The 25,466-nt window shown below is 29.6% G+C and overlaps 1 protein-coding gene across 2 annotated transcripts in view; it reads right to left on the reverse strand.

Annotated features, from left to right (window-relative positions):
- Positions 1-25,466, reverse strand: part of LOC142334209 (tubulin polyglutamylase ttll-4-like) — a 153,513-nt gene that overhangs the window by 9,824 nt on the left and 118,223 nt on the right. The window contains exon 19 of one of the 2 annotated variants that reach the window (XM_075382044.1): positions 9,658-9,769. The exons of the other annotated variant lie outside the window; for it this stretch is intronic. Coding sequence (XP_075238159.1) covers positions 9,676-9,769 — 94 coding nt within the window. The 3' untranslated portion in view covers positions 9,658-9,675. The remainder of the gene's footprint in view (positions 1-9,657; positions 9,770-25,466) is intronic. 2 annotated transcript variants of the gene reach the window in all.

Genomic DNA, 25,466 nt, shown 5'->3' on the forward strand with positions numbered 1-25,466 from the left:
TGTAAAGTTGGATTTTGAGGAATGGTTGCAATTAAAACCAAATATTGAAACAAATCAAGACTGTTTAACTTCACATCAAAATAGAAGTTGGAGATGTTATCAACAAAAATAGAAAACAATCTCATTCTTCCAATAGATCCCAATATGCTTCAACAATAAATAAATTTAATTCTACTTTTTAATTTTTTCTTTTTATTCTTGCAGTCCTCTATATAGGTAGATTGAAAAGATAAGTTTTAATAGTGGGTATTAAGTCATGTAAGTTTGGAAAGCCTGGGTTAATAGATCAAACAACAGCTGAAATGAAAAAGTAAAGTAAAATAAAAGTACAAAATACTATTATAAATGAACTGGAGGCATTTGAACAATAAGTAATTAAAAAATATGTTTTACATATTCATCATATGATAGATACAAACTATACACAGATGAATATTGAAATTTATATAAACAACTTTTCAAATAAAACTACTACTATACTATTACAAAGTATAAGTCAGGGCTGCTTTGTTACTAATTAACGACACTGTTAAACACACAATCAGCCAGTCCTAGTTATGAACTGACTGAAAGTGTTATGTGTAATGCTAAATAATTTCATTCCTTTTACTGATTTTTACTTGTGTGCCAAGAATAAAATAGTGTTTTTTACCATCAAGAGTAGTATCTTCGAGACTGAAATAAGTACCATATAGCTCAACTACAACTGCTGCAGTTACAATGTTAACAGTTATACATAATTACTACTACTACTTTTTATAAAAGCAAGTTACACACATGAGTAAAAACACTATAGTGGCTATCAGGGAAAAAAATTCTTTTCAGTTAAAAAAAAATCTAATTATCTATTAAAGATATGATTATAGATATCTTATATTCTGGAAAATCATGATTTAAAAAAAAAATTAATATTTTTTTTAAAATGGAAGCATCTAGTGTGAAGATAAAAGTATATTCATTTTTCAAGGCAAACCAAAACAATTTAATATTTTAACTACGTCAGCCAATAAATGGGAGAATAATAGCACTACTAGTCAGTGAAGATGACCACAAAAAAACTGTTAAAAAATTAATAGTTTTGTACAATGTTTATCATCAATCATCACAGACAAAAAACTGCTTTATTGGCTACAATGGGTAAAAGCAAGAAATCACAGGTTCAAAATTCACATTTTAAGTTTTTTGAAAATAAAATTTTATTTCAATTAAGTTGTGCTGATAAAATAAATTACATGGTTTAAAAATTATAAAACCCTATCATAAGCTGACTTCATCACTTATGAAAAAAAAAAAAATTTCAAAGTGCCATATTCAATATGAATTAATTTTGATACATGTTTTAACACAGATATTCTAAGTACAGCTGCTAGCTGGATATCAGCAACATAAAGTTAATATGGAAAAGTTAACATAAAGATTTGTCTAAAATGTAAAGTCACAATAATAAATAACTTTCATATATTAAATACTGGTTACAAAATGGTTGTTTTTCACACAAGTAAGATTTTTAGTACCACATTTTCAGTGATCCTGTCAACTTCATGTTGGGAAACTATAAATATGTTTAAAAAATCGACTATAAATTTGTTTAATTATAATATTTTTTAAGCATTCCTGACAATTTGTTATATGTATATAAATTTTCATTACTTTCATACACAATTTTATTCTTTAATGAATTTATTTATCAATAATCTATATGTTGAAATAAGATGTCCAAACAATTTTATCGTTATATATTAACTGAATTACCTTAGACATTTTAATATCCACAAGAAAATTTACTTTAGTAAAACAAAAGTAAGTTTATTCTTCATGGTTTTGCATTCTATTAACTTATGAGGTAAATTAATTACATAAAAAAAAAAATTACATAACAATTATATATGTTTTAAATTATATTTTAAAAATAAACAAAGTTTATGTTACATTGATCAGTTTTATTATTATACTTTATAATCATTCTTATTCTTATGACAAAATTTCAGTTTAGATGCTTAGATTACATTTAATTGTTTTATAGATACATGTGGTTATACTTAACTTTTGACTTCCGGACATATATTTTTATGAACTACCACTATCAAGGGGTTTTAGTTGTCTGAAACCAGAATTGCACATAAAGTGATTCTTTAATCATTATATCTTTTCTGTATTAAATGAATGTTACTAAATTGACATAAATAGCCAATTGATTTAATGACAGGCAGATTAGATTTCACATTAGCCAGTCTTGAGTTCAATTACCAGAAGGTTCTAGCATCTTTTTACTTACCATTTCATATTCCTTGTTAATACATACAAGGGTGTTTTTGAAAAGTCCACAAAAGTAAAAACAGTATTTTTTGTCTTCAGTCTTTGACTGGTTTGATGCAGCTCTCCAAGATTTCCTATCAAGTGCTAGTCGTTTTATTTCAGTACACCCCCTACATCCTACATCCCTAACAATTTGTTTTACATATTCCAAGCGTTGCCTGCCTGCACAATATTTTCCTTCTACCTGTCCCTCCAATATTAAAGCGACTATTCCAGGATGCTTTAATATGTGGCATATAAGTCTGTCTTTTTTTTTAACTATATTTTTCCAAATGCTTCTTTCTTCATCAATTTATACATGTTTTAACAGAGATATTGCAAGTAGAGCTGCTATCTGGATATCAGCAACTTACAAGTCTAAAAAAGGAAAAAGTTAACATAAAGATTTGTCTAAAATGTAAACTCGCAATATGTTTATCTTTACACCTTGTACTGTTACTCTGGATCTAAACTGTTCTTTAACATCATTAACTGCTAGTTCTACGTAATGATTAAAAAGTAATGGAGATAGGGAACATCCTTGTCAGACTCCCTTTTTTATTACGGCTTCTTTCTTATCTTCTTCAATTATTGCTGTTGCTGTTTGGTTCCTGTAAATGTTAGCAAATGTTCTATCTCTGTATTTGTACCCTAATATTTTTAAAATGCTGAATATTTTATTCCAGTCTACGTTATCGAATGCCTTTTCTAGGCCTATAAATGCCAAGTATGTTGGTTTCTTTTTCTTTAATCTTCCTTCTATTATTAATGTGAGTGCTAAAATTGCTTCCCTTGTCCCTATACTTTTCCTGAAACCAAATTGGTCTTCTCGTAACACTTCTTCCACTTTCCTCTCAATTCTACTGTACAGATTAAACAAAAACCACTTAATTTTTTCAACATAGTCCCTTTTTAAGCTTATACATTTCATCCAACGTTACTCCAGTTTGTTGATCCCTTCCAAATAATAGTACTGTTGCAACTATGCAAAATAGAAATTAATTCCTGCTATCACCTCCTTGTTTGATTAAAATCTCCTTCTTGAGAGCCATAGAAATATTTTTTTTAAAAACAAAATTTTATTTCAATTAAGCTGTGCTGTTAAGATAAATTACATAGTTTACTTGTTTAAAAATGAAATAACACTATCATGTTAGGTTTTTTAATAACTGGAATCAGTCAAGGTATGGTACGCTGTAAAAAGTTTTGTATCAGATAAAAGTGCCATATTTAATATGAATTAATTTTGATACACGTTTTAACAGAGGTATTCTAAGTATAGCTGCTATCTGAATATCAGCAACTTACCAGACTAAAAAAGAAAAAAGTTAACATAAAGGACTTATGTTTGGTTTCATGTTGGTAAACAAATAATATAGTCTGAAGGAACCAAATTTGGAGAATAGGGACCATGCAGAACAAGTTTAAACCGTAACTCTATCAATTTTGCAACTGGAGAAGAGTATGCAGGTGCATTATTGTGATAGAAAAAGTCTTTTTTGTGGGTCAATCGTGCATGTTTTTCTTGGAAGTTAGAATTTCAAATGGTCCAATAATGATGCACAGCATTTGTCTGTAATTGTTGGAACCTTTTTCTAAATAGTCGATGAGGATTATCCCTGTCAATCAAAAGAGTTTCCATAATCTTCCTAGCCAAAGGAACAGCCTTCGTCTTCTTTAGTGCTGACTCCCTGCTGGCAACCCATAGTTTGGATTGTTTCTTAGTCTAAGGAATGTAGTAGTGCTATCCATGTTTGATCTGCAGTAATGAAACGACTCTTAAAATCCTGTGGATTTTGCTGAAACAACAGCAAACTGCTCATAAAATACTTTACATGATCTTATTTTTGGTCAACTGTAAGCAATTGCAGCACCCATCTTGCAAATAGCTTATTCATGTTCTAGTCCCCACAGCACTAGCAATTTCACATCTTCACTCTTCTATCATCCAACACCGTATCATGAAATTTATCATTTCTGGAGCAGTGACTTCAACAGCGCATCCAGAATGTCTGGCATCATTTGTTCTCATATACCACTTTGAAAATTTTGAAACCACTAATTAACTGTTTTAATCAAAGATGAGATTTACCATAATATTTATCAAGTTTTTCGTTAGTCTACCGAGGTGATTTGTCCTTCATAAAGTAATGTTTAAACATGTGAAACTTCTTACATTTTTAGAGATCACTCTACTTTCTCAATTAAACAGATGCCAAACACAGAAAATCAACTGATCAGATTGAAACTTTATGTGCACTCTTCCAAAAGATGCTACTAACTGAAAATTCCCTTGACATGGTGGTGCAAACTCCCATATTTTGCATGGACTTTTCAAACAGGCCTCATAAATAAATGCATCTCAGCAATCATAATAACAAAATTAAAAACAAAAGCAGAATCAGATACATAACACTATTAATACCAGTCAGCTTCTAACTCAAATTATAAGAAAAGTAATGTGATTATTAATTATATTAAGTATGTATTATTACTTCTCTATACAATTTAACTGACTAAACTAAAACACTGATTGACTACATATTGATTAACATTATAAAAGTATCTATAACCTTTTTTTTATTGCAGGCAAACTGATTAAAAAGTTCCTATCAGTGGTTCCATTACTACTTCTGGTAGAAAGTCTATCCATGGTTTGGGCTTGCTGCGAGAATGTTATTTATTAAGTTGGAACTAGTTACAAATCTGATCATTTTAATAATATACTAATATTCCATTTTACAACTTTGTTTAAATTTGTGCCAAAAGGTTTTTTGACACATCTTTAAAAATGTTTTTCAAAGGTGTTTGGGAATGTTCTCTTCACTGGTCTTATGAGTCATTCTTTTTTTCTCAGAAAAATAAATTATTATATACAGTGATGATACATTGTCAAAACAGAAGTGGTGCATCTCCTTAAATAACTGTGTACACAGTCAATAATAAAATAACTTGCTTACAAGATTAAACATTACGTATTTTTTGTTTTTTCGAGGCTTCTGAGGATGAGATAAAAGGCAATTTTGTAGCAAGTGAAAATGCCATGCCTGACTAGGATTTGAACCTAGGATCTCTGGATGAAAGGCCGAGATGCTGCCATAGAGACCAGCAAAAATATTACCTATTGTTCCAGACTAAATGGAAACAACTAGTCGGAGGACAACTAGACCTGAGTATCAAATTAGTTTGTTCTAAACTGAAGACATTTCTTGAAACCAGATGAGTTAAAATCTATTAGAGGAAGAATAAAACAAGTAATAGGTTTAGTAGTACCTGAGATCTGATATATTTTTTTAAATTAATTTCTTAAACTGTCAAATTTATTTTGTTAAAGGAAAGGCAGACTGAGCACATGGTTCATCATAGTAATGAAATAAATGATTTCGCTATCAAAAGAAAAGTGGGCCAAGTGAATTATGTACTTTTTCCAACTGTTCTGTACAAAAAATAATAAATAAAAAATTTTAGGAGGAAGAGGATAAAAGGATAACCCCACCTGCTGCATTAAGCAATTTATGTGTTAAGCAAAATTAACATTGAAATATAATAAAACTTCACATTTCTCTTCAAGTACCAGACTACTCTTGGTACATGATCAATGAAAAGTTTTCTGAACCAGTTATTCATGTAACATGTGAAATGAAGACTGGTTGAATTAGAGTTAAAAAATAAAATCAAATTGAGTATTATTTTGTGCCAAGTTATGGATTAAGAATAGTTAAGACGGTAAAAGATTTACTGTGAAAAAGATAAAGTAAAAGGAATTTATATCAATTTCAGCAATATTGTGAAGAATAAAGTCAATGAAATGAATATACAGAGAACGAAAATCAAATGCATTAATTACAAAAGAGAAGCCCTCTCACAATGTTCTCTTGAGAAAGGCATTGCCTTTTAATCAGCAACTATGCAGAAGACAAAGAAGATTGCACTAAAACTCTTTAAAATGAACTTATTCCAATTCCAATCCCAGTGACATATAAAATGGAAGAATCTACAAAATCTAATGCATTGTGTGCTTCCTTATTAGAATCAGTTTTATTCTGAATTGCCTCGTAAACAATGTGAATCAAAGAATGTTAAAGAAAAAATAAATGAAAACGACTACAAAAGCAAATGTAGAAAACAGTGATCCTACAGTTTTTTCTGAGGAAAAGAATGGCCCTGACAAAGACAATCTGGAAAAAGAGTAAACTGATTTATAATGCTCTGGATCTATCTATAAAATTACCTTTAGTTAACGTTTTTGAATATTTTTATTATTCCATACTGTATTTATTTACTTGAATATGATATTTGTTGTACTATGTAGATGTGAAAAAATATAATTTTCTACATTACTTTATTGCAATAATGTTATGTAGATATTTAAAATTCTGTTCAATGTAGCTGCTGTATATGCTGTATGTATGTACTTATATATTTAGGTGTGAAAATTTAATGAAAAATGTAATATAGATGTCTGTTCTGCATAGTTAATAATGTATTTCTAAATTGCAGATTGTTACGTCTAATTCTGTTCAAGTCGCAATAGTATAATGACAATAACAATAACAACAATAGTAACATGACAATAACAATATAACAATAACAATAGTATAATGATGTTATTTTTAAATATTCATGTAAACTATTATACTATTATTAATTTAAAATTACAATTATGTAGTAAAACAAACTAATATTTCATTTTTTAAGTGCAATAGACGAAATGGTTTTTTAACATTTTTATTTACTTTTTTGCTTCCCATAAGTATTCCAATTTGTGTGAAAAAAATTATTGTAACCAAGAAAATATGGATCTGCACCTTGCGAGTTGTCATACACATCAAATTTTACGATCACATTTACTCTGCAGAACTGAGCTTGCCATATTTGTGCTCCTGCTGCAGAAGTTGCTTTGTTTTTATATATATTGTAATGTATATATATCTATATATGCACATGTACACTGCATGAAACACTGTATGATATTTCCATTTTAAATGAAGTCACTTAGTCTTAAAGTGATGGACCCTTGTCCAGCCAAGCGGTTATTATCCACTTCATCCTCATAACATTTCAAAAGCTTCTGGGAAATTTTCAAATGATGCTCTTTGAAAATGTCTGTCTGTCAGTTGATGAGGAAACCAGTGAGCATAAGATTTTCTAAGTAGATAGAATTGTGGACGAATGAAAATGCTGAAACATAGCTTGTACTCAGTTCACTTGACACTTCATAAACTTTAATTCAGAGATTATTTTCAATTATTTGTTTAAGCGCTTCAATATTGTCATTATTCTTTAAAGCAGAAGGTTATCTTTCCATTGTTCCTAACAGAGAGAAATCCATCTTTTTTAAAGTAATCAAGCCATTGTTAGATTTTGCTTCTACTTAAACAGCTATTTGTATTGGTGTTGCGTTCTACGAATAATCTCAGCTGGTTTCACCTCTTCTGAATTGAGAAAAGATGTTACTGATTGCGTTTCTTATATGGTACTATCACACAAAGAAGCATTCATTTTAAATTGACTTCTAAATACAACACTACCTAGCAATGAAATATTTCTAAAAAAATTAATTTTGAAATGAAGCTGTGATTTATAGCAGAATAGTAATTTCCCTTTACTTTTTGATTTTTCCTTATACATGTACATAATTAATTATAAATAGTCATTTGGTTAGAAAATGCAAAAAAAGCAACAAAAACATTTTAGCATGAAGAATTTATGTAGTAATTAACAGCATAGTTGTGAAAGTGTTATTTATGTACTATACTTGCAATACTGAAACAATCCCTATTCTTCTTGAAACTAATTCACTTTCATTACAATAATTTTTTTTAAACCCTTTAATCCTTGCAATACCTTTTTTAGATGAAGTCATATAAATTTTTTTATCAAGTCAAATTTTCCACATTTTGTTTCTAAAGTTTTAAGATTAATATAGACAATATTAATAGATTAGCAAAGATAAAAATGTAATTTATTAAACTAAGCTCAAAATTAAAACAAAGAAAAAAAGAACTATATGGGAGCTGCATATTCAACTAAAACATTACTTGAAACTGCTACAGATGGGCACTACTAAAAAAATAAAAAATTATAGTATTTAAATGCATGCCATGAATGATTTACTACAAGAAATTATAAGAATATAATCAGAAAAATATAATCTGACAAGGTGGAACTTTCCTTAAGTTATAGTTAATTACATAAGGGGTACTATCGATGTGAGGGGTGAAAACCAGAATAATTTCACCACCAAAGAAAATGTCATCCATTTGGAATTCCTAACACTGATTACACCTGGAACTCTTTTCAAATTCAGGTAAATGAAAAATATTCAAGTTCTGAGATTTAAAATATATATATATTTTGTACTTATTTCAAAAATAAGAAATGTGTTTTATACATTTTTATATAAAAAAATTTCAATACCTTATATACTTTTAAATTTGAACTATACTTTTTTTAGAAACTTTTTCAGCCACGTAAATGCTGTCATTTAATTCTCTCCCACAATTAACAATCATATGATATAATAATTATATAAGAGATAAATTAATAATCAAAACAGATGTTGACTAAATATTTATTTAAATTTTGCTTTATGTAAGTTAAGGAAAACCCACATTCTAAAAAGTGGAAAAAATTATTTTTTTTGTATTCTTATAAAAATGTCAATATTTATTGCAAATCAAAAGAGTTCTTAAATGTAAGAAAACTTATCTAATTATATTTCACAAAACTATAAAAGCTGCAAACTCACATTAATGTAAAGAGTTCTAACTCTCACAGATGTAAATTTTTTCCATCCAGTTTTTTTCTGCATTTGTTATATACTTTTTGTGATTTATCTTTTATTAGTTAACAGATTTATCTATACTTTCACTTTTGATTTAAACATCAGCAAAAATTAATTTTATTTCTAAAGTAACAAAAAAAAATTATACTACGTAGTTCTTCATTTATCCAAAAATGCAAAAAATAATATAGAAACATAAGAATGATAATTTAGGATAAGCATTAATTAAATACAAACTGTGTTGATTCAAGAAAAAAAATAAACAGTTAGATCTATGAATGACAGAATACTAACAATTTTTGATTTCACAATTTCCCCTTGATACACATATTTTACATTACCAGCAAATAAAATAATGTTAAAGAAATTCTATGGATAAGGATAAGTTTATTAAAACATTTTATATACACGTTTTTTTCTAGAAGATATTAAGAAAACTAATGAATGCAAAACCATGTAGTTGAAGGACATTCATTATAATTCAATTTACATTTCAACTTAAAATAATGTTTAACAAATTCAGAATTAGACAAAAAATGTACAGCATCAAACAAATTACTTAATTAGTAAGTTACCTGTACAATTATGATGTGTTAGGCACCACAAACACTTGATTTATTTTGCTGTACAGGACAAGATACAGCACTACTCACAAGACTTGATTTTGTTAATGTAGCCCTGATGAGTCTGTAACAATGAAAGCAGTGGCCATCTAATTTCAAGACATGTGGTCTTTTAATCCACTGTTTTTTCCCCAGAAATATTTTACGAATATATAACTGACATTAAACTGTTATTTGCATTTTAAAAGATTCACGATATCATGAATCAATCATCACAATCCTGCAGACTAAGGTTTATAACGAAAGTGAAATTATTTTGTAAATTTTATATTAAAATTACAGTACATCTAAAGTCAGTATATAGTTAAAAATTCCATCTTATTACTCCAACTTATGTAATATGTATTGACCTATATATTAGGTTACATAACATATAATAACTATAAATATAATAGCTGCTTAATATTTTTAACTTCTCAATAAATATCGAATGGGTAAAGATGTGACAGACAAATACAGTGTCATGCTTTATGAATATTTTTCCCTATGTCCATATAACTAGAAATATTAAGTATGCTAACACTAATTCCATCTTAATAAATTTACTAAAATTCTATTATATTGAAAAGAATACATGTTTTAAGGAACAAAGTTTTAAAATTTTTGACTGACAATGTAAACAGACATTAAATGGTTTATTAGCTGTCACCACTTCAGTACTTACTTGTATTAATAACTGATATAAATGAAAAGGCAATAAATCTACTGAATTAAAAGAAATATATTTTCTTTCATAAGAAAGATGAAATATAGAAAATAGAGGCAAAATATAGAAAATAGACATTATGAACTTCAGTTTAGGCTGGGAGGGAAATAATCATATCAACTCTCACTCAAAGAAAACTACACTCTGAATACTAATCACAACACACTTCAATTTCATTTTTATAAAACAAATATGGCTAAAATGAAAATTAATTGAGAACAAATGAACACTTCAAAAAATAACATTTTATAAAATAATAAATATCTTATCTCCCAAAAAGGAGAACATCTTATGACCTAGCATATAACATTTTTTCTACATAAACTCATGTTTGAATATCTTTAACTACATGATATGAATCTATTAGTTTTTTAAAATATGTAGAAGATTTAATATGCAAGTTATCTCAACTTGAACAAACATAAATTATACAACAAATGACATGACTTGTAATGTAATTATGCATCGGCTCAATTCAGGGCAAAACCTTATTCAAAAATTAATCAGAAATGTTAAATCCTAAAATACTCTAACATGTTTTTAGAAATCAATAATTTCATGAATTTCTTTCAACTTTTCCCCCATATTTTCAGAAATCTTTCACATTTATTGGATGATTGATTAACTTCTTTTGTAGTGTTGTAGTGCATCCTATACTTATTTAAACAGACTTAAAACCTATTCCTTTGAATTTTTGTTAAATCAATTCACAAAATTCAGACCATAATTGAAATTCTTAACGTAACCTTTTCACTGCTCCGGTATTGTTAACCCTTTTTGGTTTTTATGAATTTTCCAATACCTGAAGTTATCAAACACAAGATGATGCAGCAGATGGGCACTAAATTTTCCATTTCAGATTTTGGTGACAACGTATCTGTTCAAAAATGCATTATTTTTATAATGGGTGTTCAAAACAGAAAACTTTGGGTGTTTCAAGAACAAATAGAGTTATTATTTTTCAGTACTTTCTTGAAGTAACAATAATTAAGTTTTAGTTAACACATTTTTTTGTCAAGATAGCAGCTGTGCCAGACTGATGCACAAGCTAAGTTTTTACGAGCTTGAGCTTCAGTACCACGGTGTCGTCATATGAGAAAGCACACTTTTTGTACTGGATTACAGAAACAAAACTGGTGGCTGTCTTATAAAATAATTATATGCTAATCTATCATAGAAATTTTTAGTACAAAAGTTTGAGTAAGTGGTGTGAACAGTTTTTGGAAACTGAAAGCATTTTAAAAGGGTCAATTCATTTTGACAAATTAAAAAAAAAAAATTGAAACTTACCCACTTGCTTCCACAACATGTCTCAGGAACTTAAAACAAATTTTTTATTTATTTAAGCAGTTTACCTGTGGAGGCCATTTTTGTTACAGTGCACACATATATTTTTTGTGATTGTAAGGGTTTACAGACAAAATCAGAACTAAAAAAACTATTATTCCTGGAAGGATGAAACAAATAGCAATTTAATCATATTTTCTCAAAGTAAAAGACTGGCCTAGTGGTTTATTTACCTACCTCTCTTCTTTCTATAAGAAAATTACCAATAAGATTGAACATGAAAAACAGTGAAATTTCACTTTTGGTAATTTTCTTTAAGAGGCAGGGATGGCATACACAGTTTGAATTATTTTTTTATATGTAGGTATATATTAGTAGTTTTATCATAAATAATATAAATGGTGATATACTTACCCCTAAATTTTTATGAATTTTAGAAAACTAATTTTTTTTTTAAATTCAAATTTTGGCTTCTCTGATGAAGCTGGTGATAAAAATCTCAAATTTGTACAATTTGCATTGCTTTTGTAGATGTTTATGGCAAATAAAAAAAGTTTCTTATGTATTGTACTAATAAAAAAGTTATAACCGCTCAAAAATCATGAAAAACATGTTAAAAGTGATACAATTTTGACTCACTAAATAAGTGCTCCAAGGAGATTTCTTGTCTTCTTGGCACTTTAATAATTTTATCTTTATTACTATAATTGAAATAGACTTGTTTGAACCATTCAACTGCAGTGTTCATGTGATGACAGGCGCTTGAAGTCATTTCCAGTTGTCAGGAAAATTCATTTATGCTTGTTGCATCATTTAGCTTTGCAGTTATAGACTGGTCAGTCTGACACTAGTCAGTGACCGATTTACATCTTTACAGAGTGTCTCAAATTTCATCCTGTTTTTGGAAGTGTTTGCAAATTTTAAAATCAATTAAATTTTTCTATTATTCTCAAGTAATTTTACATAAAACAATGTTCCACAGGAATTTATGTGAATGAAGAATGCCATAAAACAATATATGGTACAGTGCCAAAAGAACTCATTAAAATTTGTGAATTTAATGATAAAAACCAACAACTTATTTTTTTATGTGTTAATTCAGATGTCACTAGTGTTTGTAGATATCATGAAAAAAGGTTTTTGTCAAAATTCAGTCACCTGTATGACAGTTCTGTTGTGACCCTTTGAAAACTCATAAAAACACAGTCATGAAAAACTTAAGACAAATAACATTACAGCAAGCTCTTAATGAACACATTTTTTCACATATAAATTTAGTTCCTGGAAAGTCTCTTTGTGTTAACTGTTTCAAAAATATTTTTTCTCAGCAGAACAAAGAACTACATGAATTCAAAGACCAAGAGCAATACATTGCCCCACATCACAATATTGAACAATTGGATGTTGCTTTTAGTATTTTGGGTGTTATCACCTACAACAAAATCAAAAAAATTAAGCATGGATCAAAGCCAATCAGCATTAAAACTTAAAATAAATAAGTTATTTGAAAAATTAAAAAATCTGATGTGGACAACACAAGACTTCCTTGTATGCTTATTAAATTATATTTACACATTTTTTTAACATGAAAAGTACATAAAATTTTATTCCATTAGGAATTTCTGATATTTTTTCATATTTTTTCTGTTATTGAATTATTATTCATCATGAACTTTGTTTTTATAATTAGAGGTTAATTATTAATAAATCAATATATTTAAATAAAAAAAAAGTTAGAAAAAAGAGATGAGGTTTGATTTGAACCGATATGCCTTCCTCTAAGATCAAATATTTCATTAATAAAAATTTTATTTGGCAATAACTCTGGAACCAATGAAAATAAGTATCACTTATGATATATCATTGAAAAGCTCTCAATGAGGGCTTATTACTATGGTTAAGAAAAGGGTTTTTTGGACACTTTTGGTTTAGTTGATTACAATAAAAAAGGGAGGTGCACAACGAGATGTTAGAGCAGTCCAAACATTAAAATTCCATGGCTAATCGTTTTTGAGTTATGTGAGAAAATCCAGCTCAATTTTCTTCACATGAATATGTGAGCCACGGAGCCATGAATATACAGCCAGGCCACACCCTTTTGTGTTCTATTTAAAGAAAAATGATGTATTACAACACAAAAGTGCCTGTGTTTCAAGTGATCACTTGAAGCACAGTACCAGCAACATGTTGCTATCAAAACTTTCAACAGACCATATCAAGGAAGTTCAATCAAAACATTAAAAAACTTATCTACAAGGTAGGATCAAACAGTAGTAGGACTGAATTTCTATAGTGTGAACAGAGTGGTGGAGGGGGGTCGGATCACATGAATGTGGTAGTGGGGAGCCTTCTGAAGAGACCGATATTTTTTCCAGTCACCTGTGGGCAAGTGGAGAGAGTAAGCACGTTGATTTCTGTGAACCTCTGTTAAGAAGTGTCGTTGTGATCCGAGATGGACAAAAATCTCGAGCAGCGCTACGCCATCAAATTCTGCATCAAACTCGGGAAAACCGCGACGGAGACCCTCGGAATGATTAAGGACGCCTATGGGGATGCTGCCATGAGCCACGTGGGCACACCAACAAGTCCCCGCATCCGAAGAAAGCCAGAATGAGCAAGTCAAGGGTCAAATCCATGCTTATCTGCTTTTTTTACCATCGTGGTGTGGTTCACAGGGAATTCGTACCCCCTGGACAGACTGTGAACGTCAGTTCTTATATGAACGTGCTTAACAGGTTGTGCAAACGTGTCCTCCAGACATTGCCGATTCTTGAAAGCTTCACCATGACAACACGCCGTGTCACACGGCGCTGCTGCTGAGGTTGTTTCTGGCCAAGCACAGGGTTGCCACATTGCCTCACCCCCCCCTACAGTCCAGATCTGGCACCATCGGACTTCTTCCTCGGCTCAAGCGGGACCTCAAGGGAAACCAATACAGCTCCGTAGATGACGTCCAAGAGGCCGTGATGGCATCTCTGAAGGGGATCCGGAAACGAGTTCGGAAATCGAGCAGTGGGAATCGCGTTATACGCGTTGTGTCGAAGCACAAGGGTGCTGTTTCGAGGACTATAAGGATTTGTACCGATTAGTTCAATAAAAAATTTTTAATTAATTCAGTCCTACTTTTTGATCATACCCTGTATTTTACTGATGATGCTTCAAGTCAGTATAAAAATAAAAAAATTTGCTAATTTGAGCAGTCACAAAAAATACTTCGATCTTGAAGCTGAATGGCACTTCTTTGGATAATCTCATGGGAAAAATGTGTTTGATGGTGTGGGAGGATTAACAAAACGAGAGGTGGCAAAGGCAATTAAACAGTCGGATACTAAACACTGATGAAATGTATTCATTTTGTAATCACAAGCTGAAAACTTCAGGTATTTTTTGATTAAATCAGATGAAGCAGCTAAGATTTCAGAAACTCTAAAAAACCATTTTGACTGCTGTGAAACAGTTGTTGGTACTAGAAGCTACTACAAGTATGTTACTGTGTCAGAAGGCATTGTAAGATGTTACTTTACTTCAGACTCCAAGGACTATGAAGACCACCCTGTGTTGAAGTATTGTACCACTTTCACTTAAGGAAAAAACTCTATTGCTTGTGTCTATGACTATCAGTGGTGGATAGGAGAAATGGTAGATATTAGCCTTGAGAATGACGATATGCAGATTCATTTTTTCTAACCAGCTGGACCATGTACAGCATTTCAAAAGTCTCAACAAGACAAATTATGGGTACCGATCTACAAAGCCCTGAGAAAGTTGACATCACTTGAACTAACTACAGTGATTGGTCATTCTCACAGCATTTCAAGAGAATTATCAGAAGAGATATCACAGCTGTTGGTTAACCACACTAAATAATAAACTTTCATTGCTACAAAAAATGGCTATTTTATTCAAGAAAAATTAAAATTTTGGTGTAATTTATTTTTACTTCGATTGTGTTTACAAAAATAAACCAACATAAAAATAAAAATGAATTCTTGATGTAGGCTACTCATTGAAATCTCAGTTTGGGTAAGTTTACAAGCATTTTTGAATCAATATTGTATTAAGTTACTGGTACTGGTTAAGTTATCATTAAATTATGACCTATCATTAATAATTTAAAAAAAGTACTTTAAAAATGTCAACTTCAACAACATAGGGGCTAAATATAAAAAAAAAAATGTAAAGTGCAAAGAAAGACAAGAAACCACCTTGGGCCACTTATTTAGAGAGTCAAAATGGTATCACTTTTAACAGGTTTTTCATGATTTTTGAGAGGTTATAAATTCTTTATTGGTACAATACACGAGAAACGTTTTTACTTGCCATAAACATCTACAAAATACTGCAAGTTGTGCAAATTTGAGATTTTTATCACCAGCCCCATCAGAGTTATTTGAAGCCTAAAAATGAATTTAAAAAAAAAAATTAGTTTTCAAAAATTCATAAATATTTAGGGGTAAGTATATCACCATTAATATTATTTATGGTAAAACTGCTAACATATACCTACACATAAAAAATTAATTGAAACTGTGTATGCCACCCCTGCCTCTTGAAAAAAATTACCGAAATTGAATTTTCACAGTTTTTCATGTTCAATTCTATTGGTAATTTTTTCATAGAATAAAGAGAGGTAGGTAAATAAACCACTAGGCCAGTCTTTTACCTTGAGAAAATATGATTAAATTGCTATTTGTTTCATCCTTCCAGGAACAATAGTTTTTTTAGTTATGATTTTTTCTGTAAACCCTTACAATCACAAAAATATATGTGCGCACTGTAACAAAAACGGCCTCCACAGATAAACTGCTTAAACAAAAAATAGTTTTAAGTCCTGAAACATGTAGGAGACGAGTGGGTAAATTTCAATTTTTTCTGAATTGGTCAAGCAAACAGCCTTGGATCACTTAAATGGATTTATCCAAAAGGACATTTACCAAGAAAGATTAAAACAAGTGCAGAACACGGAAAGAATTCAACTGTCTTTCCAGGGAAGTCCAAAATATTTAGTTTGTCATCAGGTAAACATTCCTAAAAACATTATCCATGATGCTGCTCACAAACAACTAAAACTTCATGCTTATAAATTTCAGTTACTCCATGAAATTAAAGCTAACAATAAGCCGCAAAAAACAACCATGTTAGACTTTATTTCTGCTAATGAAAACTACCTACAATGCACTTTATTTTATGATGAAGCAACACTTCATGATCATGGAGATTTGAATCACCATAATTGTTAAGTATGGATCTCAGATAATTCACACAAATTGGTGGAATGTGTCCAGAACTGTTTTAAAGTGAATATCTTACGGTATAATCATAATCAAGATTTTGAGCCATTATTTTTCACAAGCAGACTATTGTGAGCATAGAATACTTGGACATGTTAAAGGACTTAGTGTTTCCACAGATTGAAAATATGTAAAGCCCAATTTCCAACAAGATGGAGCCCACCCCATCATGCTGAAGTGGTGCAGACAGTACTCAATAACAGGTTATCAGAAAGCTGGATAGGCAGAGAAGCTCTAACTCCAAAGTCGCAATTTGACACCAATGTATTTCTTCTTTTGATGCTATATAAAAGATATCATACAATAAGAAAAACTCCAGCCAAAAAATAACACCGGCTGTGGAAGTGAATTTTCTCATCAGAGTGTGGAACAAGGTGGATTATCAGTTTGATATATACAGGGCTGTAAACAGTGCTCGTACTGAGTTAAATTAACAGGTAAAATTACCTCTGACATTCATGTAATAAAATACATAAATTTGTATATTTCTAAATATAATAAAGTAAATTTAATTTAAAAACACAGAGATCTTTTTTGGACACCCGGTATAATACATGCAATTTCAAAAATAGGTAGCCGTTAAATTATATTACTTTAGAACTCTTGGTAAGCTGGCTTCAACTTGTTATATTGATACATCTTAAATGACATATAAATGAACTTTGTTAAAGATTAGCAAATGCCATAAAATAAACATTTCTGGAAGCAATTAAGAATGAAGGAGAATAATATAACAATCGCTTTTTATACAATTCAGGTTCACAAGAAATGTGAAATACACTGAGGTACTCTAAACTAAAGGAAATATTATACTTCTGAAGTAAAAAAAAAAGCGGGATTAACTACAACCCAAAAACTGGACTGATGGGTGGGTCTACCTCTTTTCAACATTTTAGAAATATTGAAATAAATTTCATCATTAACAGCAAAACAATATCTCTTAATAAACGAGAATTAAATATAAAACAATTATTTAGATAATTATGACAGTAAATTTACTTATTCTAATTTCTGAAAATCAAGAAACTAACTACATCTGTAAAAACTATTACCTAAAATATAAAAAAAAAAAAAAAAATTGAATATGCACATACAAATACTCAAAGAGATATAGAAATATTACTATTCAGTAATTATAAATAGTTTAATGCTATATATAATTTTTTTTCTTGAAAATGCATGGAAAAGTAAATAAAATGCAAGGAGATTCAACAAAAATCTCATAAGCATTATCGGTAAAAATACATAGTACCTTAGAGTTATACTTGCTTTTGACAAAGTACAGTTTAACAAAATTCTTTTAACTATGTTCTACATGCACCACGAACATTATTATTTCTTTCAATTAAAAAAAAAATTATACATATACACACACAGGTGGTGATTTAGGAGGAAAGGGAAATTTTAAAACTGATTCTAGGCTTTGAAATAAGGAAAAATATTCATTCAAACATATGTCTGAAAATGCTTTATTGAGTTATGGCTGGCGAGAAAATTCTCACAGATTTCAGATCTCCCAGTGAAATGTAGTCATACTGAAATTTTAAAGCATTATATAAGGGGTAAACTTGATGGTTTATATTTTTTCACCTGACAAATGGAATAAAACAGGTCCCAGAATTATACTTCCTGTAGTTTTCAAGATAGCCAATTTAAAACAAAACTTTGGTGCCAAAAACGGTTTTTTTTGGAAGGACAATAAATTTGTTAAATTACTAATAAATGCTTAAATTTAATAATCAAAACTTGAAGAGAATTTAAATTCTGAAAAAAATTAATGTTAAATCAACTTGAATAATACTCAATGTTGTCATAAAATTATGCTTACATGTTAATAAATGTTAATGTATAAATGCTTAAATGTTAATAAACTTTAGGCAGTTTATTTCTTGACACAATTCTGATTGTTAAATTATTTTGAGAATCAAGTTGTACAGTTTTTTACACTCTACAACTGTGAAATTCAGTTTTAAATTCTTTGTTTTGAAAATTGCTGTCTCTGCTCATGCAAAATATGCTGATATAGTTTTTGTGTATGGCTTTTGCAATGGAAGTGCTTCAGCTGCAGTAGAAGAATACTGACATAGGTATTTTGAACGATTAGTTTCAAATCAAAAAGTACTTTGAAGAATGTTTAAATATCTTTATGAGAATGATACACTTCCCAGCGCTCATTTTTCATCTGAACCTCAATTGATACGTGGTGATGAAAGAGAAAACATTCTTTAGGTGGTACAGCTTAATCCTACAAGCACATGAAAAATTTCTAATTGACTCAAAATTACACAAACTTCAGTGTGGAAGACATTATGTGCTCACAGACTGCATCCTTATGTTCAAAAAGTTCAATACTAAAGCATAGTGAACATATCAGGCAACTGCAGTTTTGTCAATGGATTAACTAATTATCACTTGATTCATGTTATACTATTTTCGGATGAAGATACTTTTACTCCTAATGGCATAAACAACACTCAAAATTCACTTCGATGGTCTGAAGAATACCCACATGCTGAAGTTGAATAAAATTTCTGTTTGATGTGGCACGATTGACAACCAATTAATAGGATCTTTCATACTAGAACATGTCATGGGCAGAAATTATCTGAAATTTTTAAACAGTGTTTTTCTTACAGTGGTTGAACATTTCTCATTGGTGAAATAAATTGAAATGTGCTATCAATCTCATGGATCACAAACACATTTCACAAATGAAGTAAATTCTTTGATGAAAAATTTACTGGCAAATGGATTGGACAAAGACGGCCGGTAAATTGGTTATCTAGATCACTCGACATTACGCCCTCAGATTACTATTTATGGGGATGGATGAAATCCAAGGAATACCAGTAAAAAGTAGACGCACATGATGATCTGATTACTCAAGTTCTCAATGCTGCTGCCTCCATCAAGGAGTGTGAAAATATTATTAAGTTGGTGACAGAAAATGTGGGGAAACAATTTTAAGAATGCATTGATGTCAATGATGAAACTTTTGAGCATTTATTGGAAATTAATAAAGCATAAACCACAGTGAATATCTTTTTTAAAGTAAATTTTAATTTTTCAAATGTCTAAATTTATTGTACTAATTAAAAAATATGACTGCAAAAAAAAATACATTGCTCTTTAATACAGTATAATTACAGGGCATGCAGGTGACAATTTTGTAAATAGTACTTACATACAAGGTGTTTTTAAAATAGTGGGCTGGCTATACTTTTTCAGATTCTACTTGTAAAACTAAACAAAAAATATAACCTTAGGAAAAATGGCAGTTTCTCCTTCGTTCTCCCCCGGTCCGCCATTTTGTTATTTTTATATAAAAATTTGTCTCAAGTTCGGAGAGATGAATCATTAATATTTAGTAAGCGTTTTGGTAATAAAGTGGCCATGTTTATTTGTCAGTCCATTATATCTCCGTAAATATTAGTTTTATCAAAATTTATGTTATTTACTAAAACATTAAGCATTTTATTTTGAACAAATTGTTTAACAAATAGCTGAGTTATGGTAGAAAATTGATGTTGAAATTTTGTGTCTTCATGTTCAATTCGATTAAAAATATTAATTATTTTTATATCTTGTTAATTCTAGTATTGTAAATTAGTATCAAATTTTAAGTAATAATTTTCACACAATAAGATTTAATATTAATTAATAATAAAACAACTGATATTAATTTTTCATTTTTGAACAATTTTACAGAGCGACTATTACTGTTGATCATGTTAACAATGTAAAAATAAAGCTTCTTTCAACAGAAATGGTATTCAAAACTATCACAACCAGCAGATCTGGAGCGACAAGAATCCTCACAGTACCTTCCAAAGTAGTCATCAAAGAAAGATATTCCCTGAACATAAGGGCAGGTATTTTTACAATTATCTTTTGGATATGAGTACCATCATTCTATTGAATTGTTTAAATGGAGAAAATTATCTTGCTCATTTGAATGAAAATCTTTTATATGTTTTGGAAGACCTACTTCTTAATTGTACAGATAGGTCTTCCAAAACATGTGAAAGATTTTCAGTCGAATGAGCAAGATAAGAGGAAATATGTAGTTTCACCACGATGGAGCTCCAGCACATTTCAGTCAGTTGGTATCAGATTTCCTGCATGAAACTTTCCATTAAAAATGGACAGGCCGAAGGCCGGTGCCCTAGCCTGCCTGATCATCTGAACATCTGTTATAACTTTTAACAATTGTTAACTGTTTAAATACACATAATCTTATAATCATGATATCAAAGAAAGCAGGAGCAGATAAATGTGAAGAATACAGAACAATTAGTGTAACTAGTCATGCATCAAAAATCTTAACTAGAATTCTGAGCAGAAGAATTGAGACGAGAGTGGAAGAACTGTTAAGAGAAGACCAATTTGGTTTCAGGAAAAGTATAGGGGCAAGGGAAGCAATTTTAGCCCTCAGTTTAATAGTAGAAGGAAGATTAAAGAAAAACAAACCAACATACTTGGCATTTATAGACCTAGAAAAGGCATTCGATAACATAGACTGGAATAAAATATTCAGTGTTTAAAAAAAAATAGGGTTCAAGTACAGAGATAAAAGAACAATAGCTAACATTTACAGGAACCAAACAGCAACAGTAGTAATTGAAAAAAAAGAAAGAAGCCGAAATAAAATAGGGAGTCTGACAAGGATGTCCCCTATCCCTGTTACTTTTTAATCTGTACATAGAACTAGCAGTTAATGATGTTAAAGAACAATTTGATCCAGAGTTACAGTACAAGGTGAAAAGATAAAGATGCTACGATTTGCTTATTTAGTAATTCTAGCCAAGAATAAATAAATTTAGAAGAAACAATGAACGACATGGATGAAGTCCTACGCAAGGACTACCGCATGAAAATAAACAACAAAACAAAAGTAATGAAATATAGTAAAAATAATGTAGATGAACCACTGAATATAAAAATAGGAAGAGAAAAGATTACGGAGGTAGAAGAATTTTGATATTTGGGAAGTAGAATTACTAAAGATGGACGAAGCAGGAGCGATACAAAATGCCTACTAGCACTTACGAAACGAGCCTTTATTCAGAAATATAATTTGTTTAAATCAAAAATTAATTTAAAGATCAGAAAAACATTTCTGAAAGTATATGTTTGAAGCGTAGTTTTATATGGAAGTGAGACTTGGACAATCAGAGTACTTGAGAAGAAGAGAGTATTTGAAGCTTTTGAGATGTGGTGCTGTAGGAGAATGTTAAAAATCAAACGGGTGGATGTAGTGACAAATGAAGATGTGTTGCGGCAAACTGATGAAGAAAGAAGCATTTGGAAAAAAATAGTTAAAAGAAGAGACAGACTTATAGGCCACAAATTAAGGCATCCTGGAATAGTCGCTTTAATAATGGAGGGACAAGAAGAAGGCCAAAATTGTGCAGGCAGGCAGGCAACATTTGGAATACGTAAAACAAATTGTTAGAGATGTAGGATGTACGGGGTTATCCCGAAATGAAACGACTGTCACTAGATAGGGAATCTTGGAAAGCTGCATCAAACCAGTCAAATGACTGAAGATAAAAAAAAGTTCTACAATAATTAACATAAGATTATCACAGGTAGTTGTTCTATTTTTTTAATTATTAGGTCTATTATTGTGAAAAATTATTACTTAATTTGATATTAATTTACAATACTAGAATTTAAAAGAAATAAAAACAATATTTAATCGAATTGTACGAAAAGTGGAGGACATAAAAAAAGAGACACAAAATTACATCAATTTTTTGCTATAACTCAACTATTTGTAAACTGATTTTAAAAATATGTCATTTTGTTCAAAATAAAAGGCTTATTATTTTAGCAATAACATAGATTTTGATAATACTAATATCTGCGGAGATATAAAGGATTGAAAAATAAACATGGCCGTCATTTTGTAATTTGTAAAGGATAAAGGTCCTGATTAATTTTAAAACTTTATTACCAAAATGCTTACCAAATATTAATGTGATTCATCTTTCCAATCTTGATATAAATTTTTACAAAATGGCAAAAATATCTTGACAAAAATAACAAAATGGCAGCTAGGGGGAGAACGAAGGAGAAATTGCCATTTTTCCTAAGGATATTTTTTGTTTAGTTCTACAAGTAGAATCTGAAAAAGTATAACCAGCCCAGCATTTTAGAAACACCTGTATAGTATAATCGTTTTTAAATTTATTGTAACACACACACACACACACACACACACACACACATATATATATATATATATATATATAATCATTATTATATAGCCAATGACACTTGTAGTAATGTAAGGAATCCAACAAGGGAGCATATCACACATCTAAACTGGTTCAGCCGTTAAGTGCTGCAATGGAACAAACATACACACCCTAAATACATTATACTCTTTTTTGGGTGATTGTGTAATAACCATGATTTGTTAGCCAGAGAGGTATACCTAATACATGAAAAAGTTAGCCTTCAACCTACTAAAAATCACACCATTGAATTTTAAAAATTGGATGATTGTTTGCAGAGATATTATAAGAGTAAAAACAAAAAAAAAGTACTTGTTTACTTATTTAGTTTTTAATTTTTTGTGGGGAGATATTAGTTTTATTATTTTTTATAATAAATCATCACATTTTTTGATGAACTTGTGGTTTTTGACCTGAAAAATTGAATAAAATAGGTTCCAGAATTATATCTCCAGAAGTTTTCATAATATCTGAGATAAAACAGAAAAACCTCATGTGGACACACTGCTGCACTTCATTTAAAGTTATTTCATTTGAAAGTAAGATATGTTCCTCCAATTCTTTAATAAAGTGGATAGTTACACAATTGCTGAAATATTAGTTTTTATTAACATCAGATATTTACACAATTAATTCAACAATCATACATGAAATTTTAAGATAGAGTAAAAGTCCCTTTATTACTCGTATTACTAGATCAGTACAATTCATATCTTCATGAGTTGCTGATTAACAAAAGTTTCAGATTTCTGGTGTTGTATAAATAAAAGTTAATAATAATTAAACTATTCCATTTAGTGAACTCCATTATGGTTATAAATTTTAATTTCGACCTTATGGAGTAAAATATTCAGTTTTTATTATTGGATCAGTTGATGAATAATCAAAAATGAAAAGAAACATAACATGAAGGAATGTATTTAAAAAAAAATGATAAGAAGATAAATATGAAGAGGAATAAAATGTTAAGAACAAGGGATGAATAAAAAAAATTAAGAGATGATAAATATAAAGAGGAAGAAAATATTAAAAATAAAGAAAGAATAAAAAGATTACGAGAAGATGATAAATATAAAGAGCAAGAAAATGTTAAGACTAAGGAAAAAATAAAAAGATTAAGAGAGGTTGATGAATACAAAGAGAGAGAGAAAGTTTACAAACTACAGAAATGTGTACACAAATTAAGATCAGAAGAATTATATCAAACCAAAGAGCAATTAAATGATTAGCAACAAAAAACAAATAAATGAAACGATGATCACCTCCGACTTTGGAAAATATTGTCAGACAACAGAAGTAATGAACTAAAAGTAGAATTTTTTGCAATTTATTAAAGACCGGGCATATATGACTCTCAGTATATGTTGTTCTTGTTAAGGTCTATTTTTCAGTCACTCTGTAGTTAACTTTAATGTAGATAAAATTAAATGGAAATTCCGTAATAATTAAATAAAATTAATCAGAAATTAAACTAGAAAATCAAAATAATACGATTCTAAATTATAATTTTCAATTAATATTAAATAATCAGATGTTTCACCAAATCTATTACATATAAACATATGTAATAATGCCTATTAAATTATATATACACATTTTTAAAAGTACATAAAATTTTATTTAACTAATAACTTCTAATTTTTTTCATATTTTTTATTTTAATTTTTGAATTATTATTAATTGTAATTTTTTTTTACAATCACGGGTTAATAATTATTAATAAATCAATATATTTTAATTTTAAAAAAATAAAAAAGAGATGAAGTCTGATTCGAACTGATGTGCCTTTCCTTGTAAGATCATTAATTTAATTAAATTCATCATTTCATTAATTAAAATTTTATTTGACTATAACTCTGGAACCAATGAAATTAAACACCACTTATGATTTTTTTTTTTTTGTCTTCACTCATTTGACTGGTTTGATGCAGCTCTCCAAGATTCTAGTGCTAGTCGTTTCATTTCGGTATACCCCCTACATCCTACATCCCTAACAATTTGTTTTACATATTCCAAACATGGCCTGCCTACATAATTTTTTCCTTCTACCTGTCCTTCCAATATTAAAGCAACTATTCCAGGGTGCCTTAAAGTGTGGCCTATAAGTCTGTCTCTTCTTTTAACTAAATTTTTCCAAATGCTACTTTCTTCATCTATTTGCGGCAACACCTCTTCATTTGTCACTTTATCCACCCATCTGATTTTTAACATTCTCACTTATGATATATCATTGAA

The sequence above is a fragment of the Lycorma delicatula genome, chromosome 1 (genome assembly GCF_047948215.1).
Source record: "Lycorma delicatula isolate Av1 chromosome 1, ASM4794821v1, whole genome shotgun sequence".
Lineage (NCBI taxonomy): Eukaryota > Metazoa > Arthropoda > Insecta > Hemiptera > Fulgoridae > Lycorma > Lycorma delicatula.